Below are 21028 nucleotides of genomic sequence, written 5' to 3' on the forward strand. Positions count from 1 at the left end.
TTAGAAATAGTTAAAAGTTAAATCTTTTATAAGTTGGGAAAGTTGTGGAATTGGAGAAATTGGATTAATTTAAACATTTGAAGAAATTATATATTATATGTGAATTTTTACGAATTTAATGAATAAATTATAATGTTTATGCATTAGTAAATATTATGTGAATAGGTTACTTGTCCATAAATAGATAGCCTTAGTATTAGTTTTACTACATGTTGTGTTTGTTTTTAGTTTTAATAATTCATTTCAAACATATTACACGTATTACAAACGCTACAGTTAATTAGTATAGCAGCTACTACTATATTTTTTATGTTTAAATGTGGTTCAGATAAACTTTTCCGGGTAGGTGTTATCAATATTGTAACGAGAACTGTCCGGAAAAACTCCTCGAATATTCGGGGAGCATCAAACCCGTTCCTCGGTCACGTTTAGACATTTGGAGTAAATTTCTTGGATCAATCGTTTTGAAAGATACTTTGTTCGATTAGACGTAAATAAATGTAATCAATTTTAGCATATATTTTAGTTAGTTCATAGCCAAGCTTTAATTTTGGTTTAAACGTAATTGTTTATTTTGTTATTAGGTTACATCCATTTTCAGTGTTTAAGTAAAATACTGGTGAACTTTAAAATGTATGGGTAGCATCGATAGGTCTTCTTTATGATGACACGTGTGACTGCAAGGCGTTGGCGCATCCTTATTTCATTGCAGACCTTGTTTATGTCTACTGAACACTTAAAAATGGCTATGCAATATGAAATTTGAATAGCTGAACTTGAAAATATAATAAATATTATTACCACAATTATTTCTTAAGGAAGCAGTACTTTTAATCATTTCAATATAAGTTTTTTTATTTATTGGCTGATAATGCTGATATGTTTAAAGAATCAAACTTCAAGAAACTTTTATTTGAAATATGATAGTAATCTAGAGAGAGGATGTTAGGATAGGAAGGATTTAAATAATTAAATAAGTATGGAATAATATCATATTACGAAATAAATTTAAAAATATTTTATTTATTTATTATTTCATATTTCATTTCATATTCATATTTCTCAGGAATGTTTTTCTATTCTTCTAGTATAATTTGCCAAAAATACTATTTGTTGGTGATGTTTTTTGAGTGATTTTTAATTCCAGATGCCGCCAAAAGTATTCAATTAGATTTAAGTCCGGACTCTTTGAGGGTCATGGGAGACCATTGACCATCTGATAAAAAAACCAATAACTTTTTATAAGCCTGGATTTCATATTTATTTCTACAATAATAAGTATTTTGTAAGTTTGGTATTCAAACGTTTGATAAATTTTTAAAATGTTGATAAACTAATATTTGTACTATGTTTATAATTAATTGGCTGCTTTATTGACCCATGAACATTGTGTATACATTTAAAAGTACATAATCAATAAAGTTGATGTATGTATCTATGTAACATAAGTGGTCATCTTTACGCATTACAATAATATAATAATAACACTAAAAGCAATAATAATGTAACATGTCGTTACATATAAAAATAATTAATTAAAAAGATTGAAAATTCATATAAAGTAGTGTTGGAAATAATTGACACATTGTAATAATCGACTCATATCTCATAATTGATTCGTAGATCAAATATATAAATAATTAATATGAAATATATCTTCGATTGATATAATAATGCTTTTTGGTCGTCATCTTGAATATATTTCACTATCGATTCCACTGAATAATATATTTTAAAATGGATTCATATTGTGCAAATTTATAATAATTGTAATGTGTCATTAATAATACATAGTTTGATGTAATAACTCTTGTTTAGATCTACTCTACTCTGAATTACGCATTGATTATGCAGTCATAATCGAATGATTCAATTGTAGTTCCACTACACTATAGTGGTTGTGCCATCTAGTATTTAATTTTTAACAAAAAAAGTAAATTTATTTCTTTTTCCGGTGCAGTATTAAGGGCTTTTATCCCGTTTATATTATTGATAAAAAGGCGATAAGTTTTAAACCAATAGATATCAGATTCAAAATTTTTAGGATTGTATATAGCACATACTTTGTTACTTCGGTGGCATTATTTTATTGAAGAAGTTTAAATTGAGCCTCCTACCTAGAGGTTAGAAGCTGTTGTAATAAGAGGACGCTGAACAGCATATTTTAATAATTGGAGGGTATTTCTATAAGAATCGAACCGAAGAGATAATTCAAATAATTCAACAAATGGAGATTGTCTTTTTGATGAAACTACTTGTCCTAATGATAGTGTAAACCGACACAACTGTCGACATTGGTCTGGGTAACTCACATTGGATGGAAGAAATTCGTACCCAATATCGTTTGATATGAAAAAATAAGATGTGTAAGATAGAATTAGTTCAAAATAACTTCCCCATTGTTAACTTCCAACAAGATACCACCTCCCCTCATATTAATTAAGAAGTAAGAGAGTATCTGTGTATATTTTCTGACTAGTGGATAGGCAGAAAAAGACACATAGAGTGGCTGGGTAGGTCTTCCGATTTGTTCCTTTGTCTATTACGAAAAAATATTATGTTGTGTAAGAGAAAATTAATTCAAAGTGTTTTCTTCAACGTCAACTTTCAACAAGATGGCGCCTGCCTCATTAGTTGAGAAGTAAAGGAATATCTTAATATTTTTTGATCAGTGCTGAAGAAGATGATCCATAGAGTGGCCGGCTAGGTTTCCCGATTTGTTTCTATTTTTATTTTATCTTAGGTCATTTAAACAGGGTTGTATACAATCATCGGCCAGTTAATTTGGAAGAGTTGTTACACCGAATTGCAATAGCTTTTTAACAACTGCCCAACATAATAAGCTTTGTTATATACTATTTTGGCATTTTAAAACAAAATCATAATGTAACTTCTCGTGAAGGGATATTTCAACAATTCTATGCATTATCCTGACTAGTGGAACCAAAATACTAGAAAGTTTTGTAAATTTATCAAACTTTTCAAATTGGCTTGTCTTTTATCGTCGATCCTTATCCATTATTTCCAACAGTCCGGCACATTCCTCAGACGGACCTTCCAAGTTTAACCTGCCACAGTACATTAAGGTGTAAACGAGCCGCAAATTTTCGCACGCACCCGCTCCATCGGATTGTGTGTGCGGCGTTTTTCACCACGCCGTCCACCATCATCGAATGGAAACGACCGAAAAGCACACGTTAAAACATTACATGGGGCCCTATTTTCCTTCAGTTTATAGACGGACTATCCGGTTTTGTTTCGTACGGCGAGCACATTTCAAATAAAATATTGATTATCCTGAAATTCCCGCCTCGCCTCGTGGAAACTTGGCGGCGACGGCATTTCTACGGCGGCATTCAGCGTGGAAGTTTCACAAACAGCGGGTCCGAACTCCCATCGGCTGAAGCGCAACTGTTTTTAACCTCAAATCAATTCGATTAAAATAATAAACTGACACTACGTTTTGTCCGTAAATGTATTTGATACGCGGTGTTCAATTTTGCTGGTGATCTGTGACTTTTGACGATTTTCAGTTTATGAATGTTTACATGGTAATGTCCTATTTTATTTTATTTTAGTTGACTTTTACAGGTGCTTATTAGAATCTAGTTTTTAGAGTTAGATTTCGCTTAGATTTGGATTTGAAGTCCAGTTGAAAGTTATGATTTAAATTTAGTACCAGCGCATGCTTCTTAAAAGGTGGCATTAACACAACATATATGATTTACACAGTGTAAGTTAATGTTGTTTTTATTATTTCTAAAATTACAATCATTAATTACATTTATAGCTAGGAGTAGTAAATAAAATGGGGTATATTAAAAAAATAAATACATTTTTGAAACTTAATTATTTGTAATTACTGAATTAATTCTTTAGTCAAAATTTAAATTTAAAATAAGTATTGTAGCGTAGAAAGGAGAATATTTTAAAACAAATTTGAATTAAAAAGTATTCTTCTTGGTACTTAAAATTATGCACGACGAGTTTCAAAATATTTATTTATTTTTAGTACTTATTAAGGAAAATAAATAGAAATTTGAAATAATAAAATAGATTTAAATTCTACTTAAAATTTGCAACATTTTGTAAATAGAAATTTCTTCAATCCAGCAATTTGACGCTGGAAATAAACTAGTAAAAATTATTAAAAATATTTGATGGACTTAAAGAACAGAAAAAAGTGATTTTAACTAATTACAGTTAATTACTGATTTTACTCTTTTAACAAAAATTTAAATTTGGAGTAAGTATTGTAACATACAAATGAGAACATTTTAAGACAAATTTTGAAATGAAAATTATTCTTCTTGATATTTAAAACTATACGCAACAATAAAATATATATTTATTTATAATAAATATTAAAGAAAATAAAAATTTGAAATAGTAAAAATAAATATCCATTTTACATGAAATATGTGACATTTTGTAAATAGAAAGGTCATGAGACGATAAGAATACCGAATCGGCCCCAGAAAGGTATCGGGCTAATAATTTCAGTAAATGTTGGTACTCATTAGATATTTCGATGCTGCAAGTTTCAAATCTTATCTATCTACCGTTTCTGAATAAATAAAAAATACAGAAAATCAGTAAATGTTATCGTAACATGGTTAAAAATCAATATTAAGAAAATAACCTCATTTTTTTAAGGTTCTTATGAACAGATAAAGCTCTTATTTTTTTCCTAGAAGCTGCCATCATGCCCTAAAACATATCCGGTATTTAGATTAATTAATTCACAAGGTGACTAAAAATTTTTACTGATTTTCTATATTTTTTGATTTATTCAAACAGATAAAGATCTGAGAAGTACCAACATTTTTTGAAATTATGAACCCGATACCTTTCTGGTGCCGATTCGGTATTCTTATCGTCGTATGGCCTTTCTTCAATTAAGCACTTTATGTATTATGAATACGCTGGAAATAAACCAATAAAAGTTATAAAAAGTAGCGTTCTTTGAATAAATAAAATTGCATAAAAATTAGAATGATATTAATTTTTCCAATATTGTTATTAGACTGAAAAATGATTTATATAAATATAAATAAAGTTTTTAATAGATTTGTTAAAAGAAAAAACTTTTAATACTAACTAATTTTGGACCTTTGATGCATGTTTATGATATTGTTCACATTAAATAAAATGGTGTGTAATTTAATTAGATTAGAAATTTAGTATCAGATTAAGCACGATCAGGCAAAAGGAGCACGGTATGAATAATTTATTTCATAAAAATCTTTTACACTAGTTTACAAATTTGATTTTTTATATCCCTCTATAATTTTACTATAAATCTTAGTACGTTACTCCTGACAGTTACACATTTTTTTATGGGAACACTTTCGAACAATGATTTTTTGAATTTTGGTCGATTTGATTGAATGAGTATTCAAATTAAAGATATATCAACATTTTATATAGTTATAACATTAGTTCAGTAGTTCAGATGTCAACGATTTTAATAACTTGATAAAGTCTGTGTTTTTTGCAAAAATCATTGCCGAAAAATACTGGAAGTTTTGAATTTTTTTACGTAGCACGTTTACGAAAAAAAAATAAGCTACTAAAAATGAAAATCTAACGATAAATTATGAAGTTATGAATTTCAATAAAATATTCGGAATATTGAACATGTTTTGATCTTTTTTGCTTGAAGTTCACTGTCTACACTCTCAAATAAAGTGTCTTTTTATGCCCCTTTTCTTTACCAAGCAGTCACTCGATACAAAAGCGCATTAAAAAAACATTTTACATAAATTGAATTTACTAAATTTGAAATTGCTAACAATATAATAATGAGTATAATAGGTCTGTAACAGATGCACTAATCTAATTATTCTAAAGTTGGAACAAACCTGAATTAAAATCGATTCCATCCAGACACATTTATATTAATTCGAAATAAATCCCACATTATGGTACAACAGGCATAAATTACACGGAATTTGAAATTCTGCAAACAACAATTGGCAATTGGATGTCATATCAGGAATGTTTAAAATTCAAGAATGGTGAACAATATAACCGCGATTTCCATCGCATGTACAAAAATGGGAAAATACAACGAGAATAATTGTAGATTAATAAATCTAGAACTGACTAAAATTAACATATAATTTTATTATACGTATATTAGTTGTTTTTTCAATTCATTTTTTCCAGAAGTAATAACCAACTAATAAAGGAAACACAATAAATTTGAAAAATTAGTTCGATACACTTTTCGCAGTTGTGTTTACTTTGATACCTTATTCCTAGTGGAAAACGTGGAGCTTTCCAAAATTGCTATCAACAGTAAATTCTATCGCCTCATTGTCTACCGAGTAATTTTTTCAAGTTTGAAACTAGAAAATTATCTAATGGACCTAAATCTGGTGAATTACTGGTACTTGAATTAATTGAATTTTTTTAAATTTCATCTCTTACAGTTCACATAATATACAATTCCTACAATTTGATATTGATTTTGATTTGATTTTTTCCTATTACTAAAGAAGTAGTAGACTCTTGCTGAGTAGAATCCAATTTGATTTTGATATTGCATAGACTGTGTTATTTTAAAAGTTTTCAATCACATCTCTATGATTAAGTGTGGAGGTTTACTATTCATAACTGACAAATAAATACTAATTATTCTAGCATCCAATAACTTGAAACTTGAAGCTTTTTAAGCAAACTGATAAAAAAATTCGTTACCTATACGTCAGGTCGGACATGTTCTTCGGATGTAAAGATTTTTAAACTTTATAACGTCATATATTATAAAGAATTACACCATATTGTGTATGACAAATTCCACTCAGGCCACATTCATGTCTTGCACGAAACTCTAGACTGTAATGGGATTCCCGAAACAAATACGTTTTAATTCTCCGTAATACCTTAATAGCTTTTCTTGTTTCCACAATGGAACAATGTCGCTCTTGCGCTTTAATAAAATATGATTAATGTCTTGTTCAAGACTGAAATTTTACAGTTCCATTTGAGTTGTTTAAACTAAACAATGGCGTAGCAATCATGTCGCTTTGTCCATGACTGCAGTCCGTGGACGAGTAACAAAAAAATGACCGCCGTCGAGTTTATTTAGAACTTTTAAGAGACCAAGTTGTATCCCAGATGTTTCATTCAGTTAGCTGAACAAATGTGTGGGTATTGGTTCGCAAAATCACAATTGATTGAACAGTCAAATTGAAGGCGCATATATTTTCTGTCGCCTTCGAAATTGAAGAGAATATTATGTCGTAGATAAGAGGGATAATTCCAGCTTTGAATAATATATTTTTTTGTGGCAGGTTCGTCTTGAATTTATGTGTAGCAAAATTATTTGGAATTCAAGTACTATTTGAAATTTCTCTTTTATCTGATTTAATTAAATCACGATTAAAATTAACATTTTTTATTTCAAGAACTATGTTTTGGAGAGAGAATCGACTTCCATTTTTTTCTAGTTTTAAGATAATTAATATTTATTTTATCAATTTGTTGTTTTATTTTATTTAACATTTTAAAAATTCCTAACATTTTATTATTTTTTCATACAATCTTTTAAAGAATTCACCAAGAAATTATTTAAGGGAAACATTTGTAGCATTGTCTGAAGTTCATGTCTGTATTTAAAAAATAATAAAACAACATTTACTTCGTTTTATTTCTTGTAAAACCATTTCAAGGAATATTCACTTTATTTCAGAACTTGATTAATGCTTTTGTTTTAAAGGATAAGAAGTTTAAGAAATTGCTCAAAACTTTAAAGGTTAATATTTTGAAATTAATTAAATTATTTTTCAATTAAAATATTTTAAATGGAAAAGCTTTAAAGGTTAACGAGTACTCTATAAAATTCTAAAATATCATATTTTATCTATAAAATATTAATATTTTCAAGAGGTTACACACAATTTTATAAGCAATATCGGGAATATGATTTTTAATAATTTTGAGACATTTGGGAATTTTTTTTTCTTGTTTTAAAATAATAAAATATTTATTATGTTGTTAATTGGTTCTTCTAATTGTAACAAGATCTTCAAATTAGTATTTTGAAAGTGGAAGTAAAATACAAATATTTGCCAAATTTTATGATTTTTTCATATATAATCTTTTATAGAATTCACCAATGAAATATTGTTTGGGAGAAACAGTTGTGGTTCATGCCTGGCCTAGATTTTTAATATCGTCTAAAATATTAATTGATGTTTATTTTTAATTTAAGGTAACATATAATTATTCTATTATTTATTAAACCAATTTGATGGATCAAAAATTACTTAATTCTTTTGTTTTAAGAAATTACTAAAAGCTTTTACTTTAAAGATTAAGATTTTGAAGTTAATTAAATCATTTTTTGATCAAAATTCTTTAAAGAGAAGAGTTTTGTGTAAGTTTAAAAATCTGAAAAAAATAATTCATAAAATATTAATATTTTCAAGTATTTATAAGTAAAGTCAGGAGTTCAATTTTTATTAATTTTGAATTTATCAGACACTTGGAAAATCTATATTTACCAATGAAACACTCCCTATCATTCTTGCATGACATAGAAACCCAAAGAAATTGTGTGAATAATGTATCCGTTTCCTATTTATTTTCAAATTGATTGATTGTCTTTAAATATTCATCGTAACCTAAATAAATTGTGCGAAGCTGTTGCTAAATTCCTTAAAAACAAACCATTAACCCACTTTCTTACATTTCATGGAATGGAACGATTGATCTGACTCTTTCTGACCGCAATAAAAACACACCTTTCGCAACTTCTCGCTACCTCCCATCGTCGCTGTCGGATCGATTGTTCGATTCAATATTTAAATCAGTTGTTGATGATAATCCATGGAAATAAGTTCAAATACTGTTCTTAATCAATATTATTTCGTCCGCATCACAAATTGGTTATCATTATTGAAAATGAATTGTGAAACTATTTAGGATATAAACTGAAACTTAATTAAGAAATAGGGCGTGACATTAATATTAGTAATAATAAGTATTGATTATGTATTTAGGGGTAGTTATCTCGGTTTCAGTTATTACATTTATGGGTGCATAACTTTAGATAATTAAATTCGATGATAGTCCATAAAATATATTTAAGGCATTTACCAGCAGACATTGTAATATGTAATTAATTTATGTTAGTTTATAAACTACAGAAACTATAATATATAATATCTTATGATCATTTCACATATATAAATGACACAAAGAGAAATGAATCATTAGAGAAATATCGCATAATGTAAAGCTCATATGGTTCACAAAGCTCTAACAAAGTTAATTATATTATTTTATTTGTAGATGCTTTTTGTATATAATCTAATTTTTTTAGTGTAATTAATTCTCAATATTAGTATATTTTTAGTTTCATATTTTAATATAAATGTAATATGTATATGCAGTTTTGTTCAAACTTTTTTATTGATACTTTAAAAACTTTTCTTGAAACCTTTTGAAGTCTTTTACATCAAAAAATATATCTTCAATAATTTGAGACAATATGTGCAAGTTTTTATATTAAATGGGACCAATAATAATAAAAATATATATACATTAAATTATATTTTGATAATTAAATAATTAAAGACGTACTATATATATATATATATATATATATATATATATATATATATATATATATATATATATATATATATATACAAAAATTGTATTGGGTCTATCTAGATTATTTGATTTTTTGTGACCTTAAATTTCCATTAAGATAAATAAAAAAACTTACATACATTTTTTACTATCGATGTAAAATATTCTGATTTAAGTAAGTTAAAATGCACAATCCAAAAATTTATTGGGCGACATGTTGTATGCACTTTTTTAAATTTTTCATATAGGAAAATGAAATCCCATATAAATAAATATTCATGCAACGTTTTTGGACTCGAATTGAGTGTACGTAAACATCAAAAATATGACACGAAATATACAACACCTTTTCGTCGTATTGTGCTACCAGTAATAATGAAAGATTCAAATGGCGTGTAAAATTCTATGTGCATTTTGATACACATTCGTTATACACATCCAAATGATCTATTGTATCGTCGACACGTGAATTCACCCAACATACGTACATATACCCACTAAACAATAATTTCAAGTCTTACTGTGAACAAATGCAGTAACTACGTAGTTTTTAACAATGCAAAATCTACTGTTTGGCTTGAACAAGCTGGGGAGCACATCCGGCATTATTAAAACCATTCGTTTCGGGATAAATTAATTAGTATTTTAGCATGAAGTTTTAAAAGTGGGTCTAAGGCTTGGTCTATTTTACAAATGTCAAAATAAAATCATGAACAAAACTTATGGATATTGAAAAAAGTATGTAACAATCGAGTTGTCATTGATTTTTTCTTATACTATCTTTTAGAATTTTTTAGTTAACAGTAAGTTGTAAATAAATAAAAAATATTTGTTAATTAAATTTATAATTTGAACTTGATTAATGAAAAAATTTAGGATATTTGAAAACAATTTTGAAGCAGGAATAAAAAAGTTTGGCAGTGTTGTCGCAATTAAAAATTCACGTTTAGTCGTGAGGCCCCGGGCCGTGATACTTTACAAAGTATCATCACAATTAAAAATATACATGTGTAAACTGTAGACATCTAATTAGCACATCACTACTTCAAGTATTAAATAATATTGACTTGAAATTTGTGCGAGTCCTTGGACATTCCGATTACCCCTTTGTTAATTCATACCTACCGTTCCCTTAAGTGGCCTCTGCTTCAAAAATAAAACCCAATTATATGGGATATCGGGAACAAGTTTAATGGACTTTACATGTTGCAGCAGGCATTCCGAAACGGGATGCTCGAAATTGTTTTTGATTTGTTTCACCTCTTTCATCGCACGCGAGTTGAAAATGTATCTGGAGGATGGGGAAAGTTTGCAGGGGTGTGCTATAAGAAGCACAACACAAAATTAACCTGTATTATTCATGTTAACGTTGTGTACTGTGTCTCTGTATTCGTCATGTTTCAACAGTTTGTTAATTTCAAAATGTATGTTTTCCTGAAGTTACCAAAAGTGCTGTATAAAATTGGTATTGAAGTTACCCCTACCGAATTTATCTATTCGTTTTCAATATCCAATAAAAAAGAAATAATACATTTCATATTGTAATTATTAAAAATAAGAAATTTATTTGTTAGATCGACTATTTTTATTGACTGGCAGGTCCTCCAGACACTTTCAATTCATTAAAACTCAATATTTATAAACGTGGAATACGGAATTCTAGGAATGAATCTTATGAATTGTTGATCTAATATTGTCTCTATGGTCTATAGAAATAATACAAAGTATCAAAATATTTGCTTAATAAACTTTTTCTTTTTATTAGTAATGAATTAAGACATTAATTATTAATTTAGATGTAATTTAGACTAGTCAAAATAAATAAATTACATTACAATAAATACATTAAAAAAAAATGAAACATTTAATTTATATTAAAAAATATAGTTTAAATTCAAATATTTAATTTTAAATTAATAAGTACTGAATTTAAAATTAAAGAATATTAAAGTATAAATTTAAAATACATAATATTTAATTTAAATATAAAAAATAAAATATTTAGAATAAATTAAAAAAATAAAATATTTAATTTAATTTAAATAAAAAATTCGAAAGATTTAATTAAAATTTATAGGATTAGAATATTTAATTTAAAAAATATTAAAATATTTAATATAAATTTAAAAAACAATATATTTAATTTAAACATAAAAAATTAAATTTACTTTATATTAAAAAAAATAATAATAAAATATTTAATTCAAAATTAAAGAAACTAACTTAAATATAAAAAATTAAAATATTTAGTTAAAAAATTAGAATATTTAATTTAATTTAAGAAAAATAATATATATACCATAAAATTAAAAAAATATTTATCTATAACTTAAATATAAAAAATAAAATATTTAATTAAGAAAATAGAATATTTAAAGTAAATTTAAGAAAACAATTAAATAAAATATTCACCATAAAATTAAAAAATATTTGGTATAAACTTATAATATAACTTAATTGAATATGAATATAGATTTAAATATAAAAGTATTTCTAAATTTTACTTTGTTAATTAGAATATTATATTATTCAGACTTATAAAACGCCTGAATAAATTGACCCATATGACAATAGACAGGAAAACTTTGAACCCTGGAGCCAAATTTTGAATAGACTTCTAATAAAACATTCACAATTCTATTTAATAAAATTTAATATATAAAATAAATTCAGGGGAGACAGAATTCTGTTCATTCAAAATCGAGCTGAACGAAAATTGAGTTTCACGGAGATTAATCATTTTACAGTTAAATTTTAAATGTCGACCGAGTTAAGGGACCGAAATATTTTAAAGGGTGTAAAAGAGCTTCTTAATTACGCATTGTAAGTTTCGGCTCATTGTGAAATCTGTGGCTCTATTGTTGCAACATAAAAAATTAGATGGAATCAATATTTTCAGCACGACGTTAAAAATCAATATTAATATTTATGCATTATTTATGTAAAATTTTAATAATTTATGGAACATTTTTAATTATTTAAATTTGTTTGTTCTTTAATCTTTATTGAAATAAATTTTCACATTTTTAATTGTTGTTAATTGAAAGCAAATTTTAGTGTTTAGTTTTAAATAAAGAATATTTTTATGTGTAAAATTAAGTATGTACATAAAATAGAAGCAATAAATTCTTTATTATCTGTTATTATTTTCAAAACTGATTTATTATTGTGCATATGATTGTAACAAAATAATTAAATAAAATCTTTAATTACCTGTCACAAAAATTAAATTTATATATCTCATAAAACATTTTATAGAGAGATTTTTTAAACATTAACCATTTTTAATATCCATGTAACTATAAAACTGATAAACAACAGTAAAATTTTTCAATCGATTCTATGATAATTCCAATTTTATTAACCATAAATAATTTTACCGATACACCTTTTTGAAATATAATATTCTCAAGCTTATAGTTAATGCATCGGGCACATCCACAGCGTAAATTCGAACCTGATATTTCATGTACCGTCCTGAATAATCTCCGGCCATGTTTGTATTGTAAACCGCAACGTTAGATATCATTATTAATGATATTCGCCTGGCTCTCTTGAAATATCTGTCCGGCCTCCGGTCTGTATCTTTTTCAGATGGGTGAACTAGTCTATGTTTTGTTTGGTACAAATTGTTCATGTGCAGGGGCTGTTTTGTTTTTAATTGAATTTGGCCTACGAAACATATACATATGACAAGTAAACTTTTATACAACCGTATTTTAAGGGTTTAATTTATTATAAAATAATAGAAACATATAAATTTAATTTTAAACACATTAAATTTATTAATTTAATTTAATTTTAATTAACATAGTAATAATTTACAAAATAAAGTGAACAGTAATTTATTTTATCTATATTATTTATTGCCACCCTCGTCTAACTTAAACCTAAGGCCTAATGAACGTACTAGGTGGGGTTAATTTACCACTGTCAGTTACTTATATCAGATCTTTTACTTTACCCAGTAAGTGGTTAGGTAGTAATTTTAATTGAAAATTAGAAAAATGTATAAAATATATTTGAAAAACAAATATTTACTAACATAAAACGTTAAATACATGTTTTAAATCAACAAATCTCTTAAAAAAGTCCATTTGCACACATATTTATATAGTTTAAAAATATTATTCTAAAATTGTAACATAAACTGAGGAAATTCTATATCAAAGACTATCGTGAGATATCGTAGAGGTGACAATCTTAACCACCGTTTAATTAAAAGGATCAAGTATTATGATTTAGCCCTTGTCTTTACAGAATTATAACAAATCCTCAAATTTGGTTTAGGAACTCTTCCGTTTGAGCCATAAACAGACTGTAAGATTGTCGAATCTTGTCATATGTCCCAATAAAACAGAATTTACGTCAAAATCTGATACATGATATATAACTGATGATAAGCAGCTCTTATAACAGGGTAGGTGGCAGTTCCCATGAGAGAAAATTGTCAGAGGTGCTTCAAAATTCAAACATCTAAAAAGAAAATTTTCGGATTTAACTTGCTTAATTTGTGCTAAGATATAGTAAAATAAATATTATTTTTCAATTATTATATGAAAGAAATTAAAAATATAATAGTCTTTTAGTCTTATCTAAGAGGGAACTGAAAACAGGAGACATTCAGTAATCGATATAATCTTCGTTCAGTGTAGTTAGTTCCTCGTTTTATGTCGAAACAAACTGAACAGTAATTTTAATTTGCTAATGTTCTTTAATGTCACCCTCGTCTAACTAAACCTTAGGTCTAACGTCCACCAATTATACAAAAATACCAATAATTATGGTTTAGGTTTTGTCTTTTCAGAATTACAGCAGAAATGCTTTCTTTAGTGTCTCTTCTATTGGGGCTAAGACAAGATCATCGAATAATGTCATATGTCCCAATAAAACCGTATTTTTGTCAACATCTGAGACTTGATATTTCAATGATTATAAGTAGATTTTATAGCAGGGAAGGTGGCAGATGTGTTAAGACCCTAAGGGAGAATATTGTAGGAGGTGCTTCCAATCTAAAAACATCTGAAAGAAAATCCTTCAGAAAATTTACAAGTTTGGCCTAAATTTATGCTAAGATATAATAATATTTTTTCCACTGTAATACAAAAAACTAAATAAATAATAGCTTTTTCTTTGTGTTGTCATTTCTGAAAACAGAAAACTTTCAGTAATAGACACAATCTTTGTTCATAACCATTTCAGTGTATGGCCAGTTCCATATTTATCTAACGAAACAAAGTCAAAAGTAATTGTAATTTGCTAATGATTTTATTGTCATCTTCGTCTAACTAAACCTTAAGTCTAAAGAACTTACTAGACATGGGTAATTAACCTCCGTTAGGGTCGACATTTATATCATGTACCATAGTAATTTTAACGGAAAATTGGAATGGGTGGCAATCTTAACCATCGTTTATACAAATAGACTAAAAATTATGGTTTAGCTCTTGTCTTCCCAAAATTACAACTGAAATGCTCAAATTTACTTCAGTATCTTTCCCATTGGAACCCTAAACGGACTGTTAGATTGTCGAGTCATGTCACATGTCGGTATAAAACCGTATTTATGGCAACATGAGGGACATCATATATCCATGACAAGCAGCTTTATAACAGGACCCCTAAGGGTGAAAATTATGGAAGGATATCGAGTCAGATAATTTTCAGTTCGAACTTGTTAAAATATTAACATATTTTGCTTTAAAATATAAATAAAACAAAAAATTAAGATAAAAATTTAAATTTAAAAGTTCTATTTTGATTTTCTAACATTACTTCTATAAAAATATGTATTAATAATATTGGTGGTATGTTGGTGCAGGGGTGGCCAAGCCATTTTTCAAAATTTGAAATGTTTCGTGAGCCACAATTACAATTTGTTTACAGAAATTATATTTATTGAAAACATATAAATAAAAGTACAAAATATGTGTATTGAATTTAAATATTAAAAATTCAACACATTTATTTTACTTCTCTTGATAATTCTGGAATGAAAAGGGAACTCGGGTATATTTATCGAGAGCCACAAATAATCCTTTAAAGAGTCGCAGTTTGGCCACCTCTGCTATAGTGCTTTGACATTCAGCTATTTAACTGCGAGAGCGGGTGATGAAAGGAAGTCGAAAGACAATATTAATTCAGCAGTGGGGAAACAATCAGATTAATAATGTATGATTGTAATTACGCTTTTGCATTTTACTCGTGTAACGTGGGGGTTAATACGAAGCACAATACGGGTTGGACAATGAACTGCCCATTTGTTCTCGGATGCCTTATGTCTGTTGTGAATTTTTCATGTGCCAACAATATTAGTAAGGTACCGCGTAAATTATGCAGCCGCGGTTTACTTTCCCTACTGCCTGATGAGGCATGTAACTGATTACTGCTACTAGAGATTTGTTTCAATGAATTATGAAATGGGTTTTCGGGAGTAAAACTTTTATTTTTTCTCGGTACGAGATAATTGGATGTTCCGGGTAAAATTGAGCTGAGAACCTAATCTTAAGTTGTCGTGTAGCAAAATTACATTACGTTGTAATTCCCTTACCTCTCATACGCTAAGCTGCAGCTTACATGTGATTGCTTCAACGTAATCTTATTAATGAATCCTCAGGTATGCTGCTTCTTTACATGAAGGGCACACTAATTTTGCATATAATACTGTCACTGCAGACTGCGATTCTTGTGTGGCTTGCTATCCAATTGCGACCAATTCCACATTTTTTTTAAATCAATACCGGTGCTTCGTTTAATGTAATTTGCTCGAAGGATTTAAATTTATATCACCCTGTCTCGTTAGGCCTGCGTTCATTCGTCTTTTGCTCAAGCCCGAGTGAAAAATTCAAACTACTCGGCACGAACGTAAACATATCGGCGGAAATGTAAATCTCTCGAAAATAAGGAGAATGGCAAGTAATGATAATACATGGCGGAATTCGAATGTAATATTCACGAGCAATTTCTGATTTAATAACCGCTATAAATCGTTGAAAATCTGCGGTAGGCAAGTTCACATTCAACGATATGCAGTGATATTGATTTAGCACATGTTTATTTCTTTTTTCTAATTAAAATAAATTGCTTGGTAACAATATTTGTTATTTATTTTTAAAATTTGGCAAAGCCATCAAGTAGATATTATATTATTGAATTACTACTATTGAATTATTGGCTCTGCACCAGCTTATCTTATATGTAATACATTTTGAGCTTCACGTCTTATCAAAAATACATAGGTGGTCGCTGTAAAAGTCTCGAGATAAGCGGGAATGTGTATTTACTTCTAGAATTATAGATTAGTTTGAGAATCTAAAAATAGAATTTACTATACAGAGAATATTCAAAGTACATTAAATATAGAATCAATCATATATGTATGCATTAATATTACGTTTCTCTATGATATAGACTCAGTTAACTCTTTAAATATAAATTAGGTTAATTAATTAACTTACAAATTGGATTTAAATTTATATTAACTGAACTGTAGCAATTTAGAGTACACCTAATATTTTTTATAACTTTGTTTTTCTTTTCTTTGTTGACTGATTATTAATCACTGTTTAATTTAAAATTTTTGGAATATTTTAAGGACACTATATATTTTTAAATTTGGCGAATGCTATTAATGATTTTAATGCGAATGCTATTAATGATATTAATTTATTGGCTTTGTAGTTACTGTAAAACTATCGAGATAAGTACGTGAATTTACTTCTAGTATTCAAAATGTAGTTTTATTTGAACATTTAAAAGTAGAATCTACCTTTCAGAGAATTTTTAAGTTACATTAAATATAGAATAAATAATCAAATATAATAATGTTAATATTGCCTTTCTCTATTATGTGGACTCAATTAGTTCTTAAAATATAAGTTGGGATAATTAGTTTACTCACAAAATGAATTCAAATTTATTTTAAATGAATTAAAATAATTTAGTTTACACCCAATATGTTTCATTACTTTAACCAAATAATTTTACTTGTCATACATTAATTGTACGTACAGTAAAAGCTCCTTATTCGTGCTTCCTACACTTTACAATATTCGCGATTAAAGATTTCTTTATTCCCGGATCTAAATCTGAACATCGGTACAATATTCTTTGTAAACGCGCCGTCAAATGGACTAATAAAAAAGTAAAATATTAAAAGTAATTTATTTTATCCACTGGTAGAACCATTTTCAACAGGTACTTTTCAACAGAATATCTTATCCTAATTCATTTGAATTTTTTAATTAAGTTTTTTGTTGCGCATCCACCATTTTTACAAATGTTGTTAAAAATGGCGAATGCGTAACCAATCCAATAATTAGTTACTATTAAACAAATTCTAAGAATAAGTTGATTATATTAAAAGTAAATTATTTTTTCTCCTGTTAGATCCATTTTTAACAAGTACTATGTAAATTTTTTTTAATTAATCAGTAAAATAACCTTTAAAATACTATAAAAAATATGATTTTGATGTTTAATAAATGTTTAAACATCGTGCATGCGCAAACAAATTGTATAATTACAACTACATCCGAAAGGCAATTAATTTTATGTTTTCAAATATGTTAACCTAATTCATTTGAATGTTTTAATTAAGTTTTTTGTTTCGCATCCACCATTTTTACAACTGTTGTTAAAATGGCGAATGCGCAACCAGTTCAATTGATTATATTGAAATACAAATTTGTTGAAATTTAATTCGTTATTTGTTCTTATTTGCTTTGTTGATTAATTATTAATAACTATTTAACCTGAAACGTTTGCAAAACTTTTTAAGAACACCAGCATTTATTTTTAAATTTGATAAATGCACCAATATACCAATAAATATACCAGTATCTGCATATTATTACTGATTTATTGGCTCTGTGCCAGCTTAGCTTATGCGTAATATATTTTGTGCCTCAAGTCTTATCAAAAATACATGGGCGGTTGCTGTAAAACTCTCGAGATAAGCACGATTGTAAATTTACTTCCAATATTCAAGATAAAGTTTTAGTTTGAAAATCTAAAAGTAGGATTTACTATTCAGAGAATTTTTAAAAGTACATTAAATACATTCAACTAGGTCTTAAAATATAAATTAGGTTTACAGTTTACATACAAAATGAATTTAAATATATTTTATCTGAATTACAGTAATATAGTGTATACCTAATATTATTTATTACTTTACCAATTATTTTTACTTGTTATACATTTATTGAAAATATTGAAAAACAAATTTGTTTTAATAATTTGTTATTTGTTTTTATTTGCTTTGTTGATTAATTTATAATCGTTGTTTTATTCAAAACTTTTAGAAACATTTTAAGGACAACACTATTTATTTTTAAATTTGAAAAATGCGCCAAGTAGATATAATTATTGATTTCTCGGATCTATTCTTATCCTAAGTGCAAGTTCTGTCAAAAAAAACATAAATTGTAAAACTCTGAAGACAAACACGAATGTGGGTGTGTGTGAATATTATAGATTAAATTTAAGTTTGAGAATAGTAATACAGACAACTTGTAAAGTATATTAAAAGTGTTAAAACATATATGATGTATATATTAATTTTGTATTATTAAGTAAAATATAAATTAAGATAATTAGTTAATTTACAAAATGATTTTAACGCAGTTATGGCAATTTAATGGAGATCAAATATTTTCCATTATTTTGAACAATAAATTTTATTTGTTATAGGTTCGTATTGAAATACCATTGCAACATAAATTTGTTTCAATTTATTAGCTGCTTTTTATTTGATTTTTTGATTAATTTTTAATAGCTGTTAAATTTACTGCTTGCGTCGTTAATGCTTTATTATTACATGCCTCAAATTGAACTGGTGTTAAACAATAAATAAGGAAAAAGACATGAATATTCGTTTTTTATTTATGCATATCGATTTACTTTAACATTAACTCTCAACTTGTGGTGGTGTGGCCCAAATTTAACGATCAATGGAACAATATGCGAGTGGGTACGGAAAAATGCATCATTTCCTGGGGCTTACGTCAACGCCAGACTTGCTAATATAATTTGGACAGTTTATCGATGATATTTCGCGGAGCAGTTTAGTCACAAACTTTTACCCCACTGTTTTAATTTAATGAAAAATCAATGTTAATACAGGTGCCACTTTGTTTTCACTACATTTTAGTGTACCTAAATAAAAACATTTTATATTTAATTAAATTTTAAAAAAGTAAAAAATAAAAACCAAGTAGTTCATTACCGATAATAATCCACTGTATAAATTGCAAAAGGTACATAATGGTTTAAATAAAGAAATGTACTTCTTTTAATTGCTCACTTTATAATTTCCACGTTTTATAAGCTTGAAACGGGAATGGAAAGAAATTTAAAAGTGAAGAAAGAATATTTAAGCATCGAGAAAATCGTCTTTCATACAAAAATAATTTGTAAATTAAAAATTAAATAATCAATTCAACTTATCTCTGATGATATACTACGTTATTTTTCTACCAACAATGTGTATTTTTTCACGGTAACAAATAAATGACTGAAATTAAATATTTTTGAATGATACTTGGTAAGTTAATGCCAGATAATATCTGTGGTTTAGTAAATAAAAAACTCAACATTATTTATAAGTGCCTAGGGAATGACATTCGTGCAATATCACTTGAATCTCATATAGAAATTATAAAGCCAATCTATATTTTTCTAATTTTAGAACAACGGTGAACTATTTTTTATTTTTGTTCCAATTTCTAAGCGTTACCTTCATTTTAAGCTTATATTTCATGACAATCGGCAATTATTTAATAAAAGGAATGCCTTAGAAGAAAAGAGGAAAATATTTGTTAATGTGTTATAATATTTTTATTTTGTGGTGAATAAACCATGTCAGAGAATAATAAAAACCCTACAAAATATATCAACTTTAATACAATATTCTTAATTTTCATTCTTCTCTTAATTAAAAATAATAAACTAATTAACGATTTACAAAACAAACACTATTTACATGAATAATCTGTAAAATCCTAATTTGAATAGATCATACACAAACCGCCTACACATCCGTTTTCGCAGATATCACAACGGATAAGGGGATGCAGGCGGAGGATTTTCTCAAGTCAGCTTCCATTGATACGCGTATCTGTTCCAAACAGGACCGAAAGGACAGATACTTTCAATTAGTCGCACTCAAATAGGCACATTGTTTGCGCAGCCATAATGGAATCGCCGTTCCTGAGCTTGATATTTAAATCAAACATTTAGCACTTTCATCAAATTGTCGGATGGTGTTTGCTCTATGAATATTTGTACGAAAGTAGGAAATAGTTTTGTATTTGGAATAGTAATTAATTGTCTATTGGTTAGTTTGTTAAATACAATAATTCCGAATTATACATCCAATAAAAATTATGTGAAATTTAGTAACAAAAACTTTTATTTTCAA

General features: G+C 27.2%; 1 protein-coding gene across 3 annotated transcripts in view; it reads left to right on the plus strand.

Annotated features, from left to right (window-relative positions):
* Positions 1–21028, plus strand: part of LOC109603505 (potassium voltage-gated channel subfamily KQT member 1-like) — a 105252-nt gene that overhangs the window by 1254 nt on the left and 82970 nt on the right. Inside the window, exon 1 of one of the 3 annotated variants that reach the window (XM_049970177.1) lies at positions 3487–3551. The exons of the other annotated variants lie outside the window; for them this stretch is intronic. Within the exon in view, the coding sequence (XP_049826134.1) occupies positions 3537–3551 (15 nt within the window). The 5' untranslated portion in view covers positions 3487–3536. Of the gene's footprint in view, positions 1–3486; positions 3552–21028 lie in introns of those variants that run through there. 3 annotated transcript variants of the gene reach the window in all.

This window comes from Aethina tumida, chromosome 7 (genome assembly GCF_024364675.1).
Source record: "Aethina tumida isolate Nest 87 chromosome 7, icAetTumi1.1, whole genome shotgun sequence".
Lineage (NCBI taxonomy): Eukaryota > Metazoa > Arthropoda > Insecta > Coleoptera > Nitidulidae > Aethina > Aethina tumida.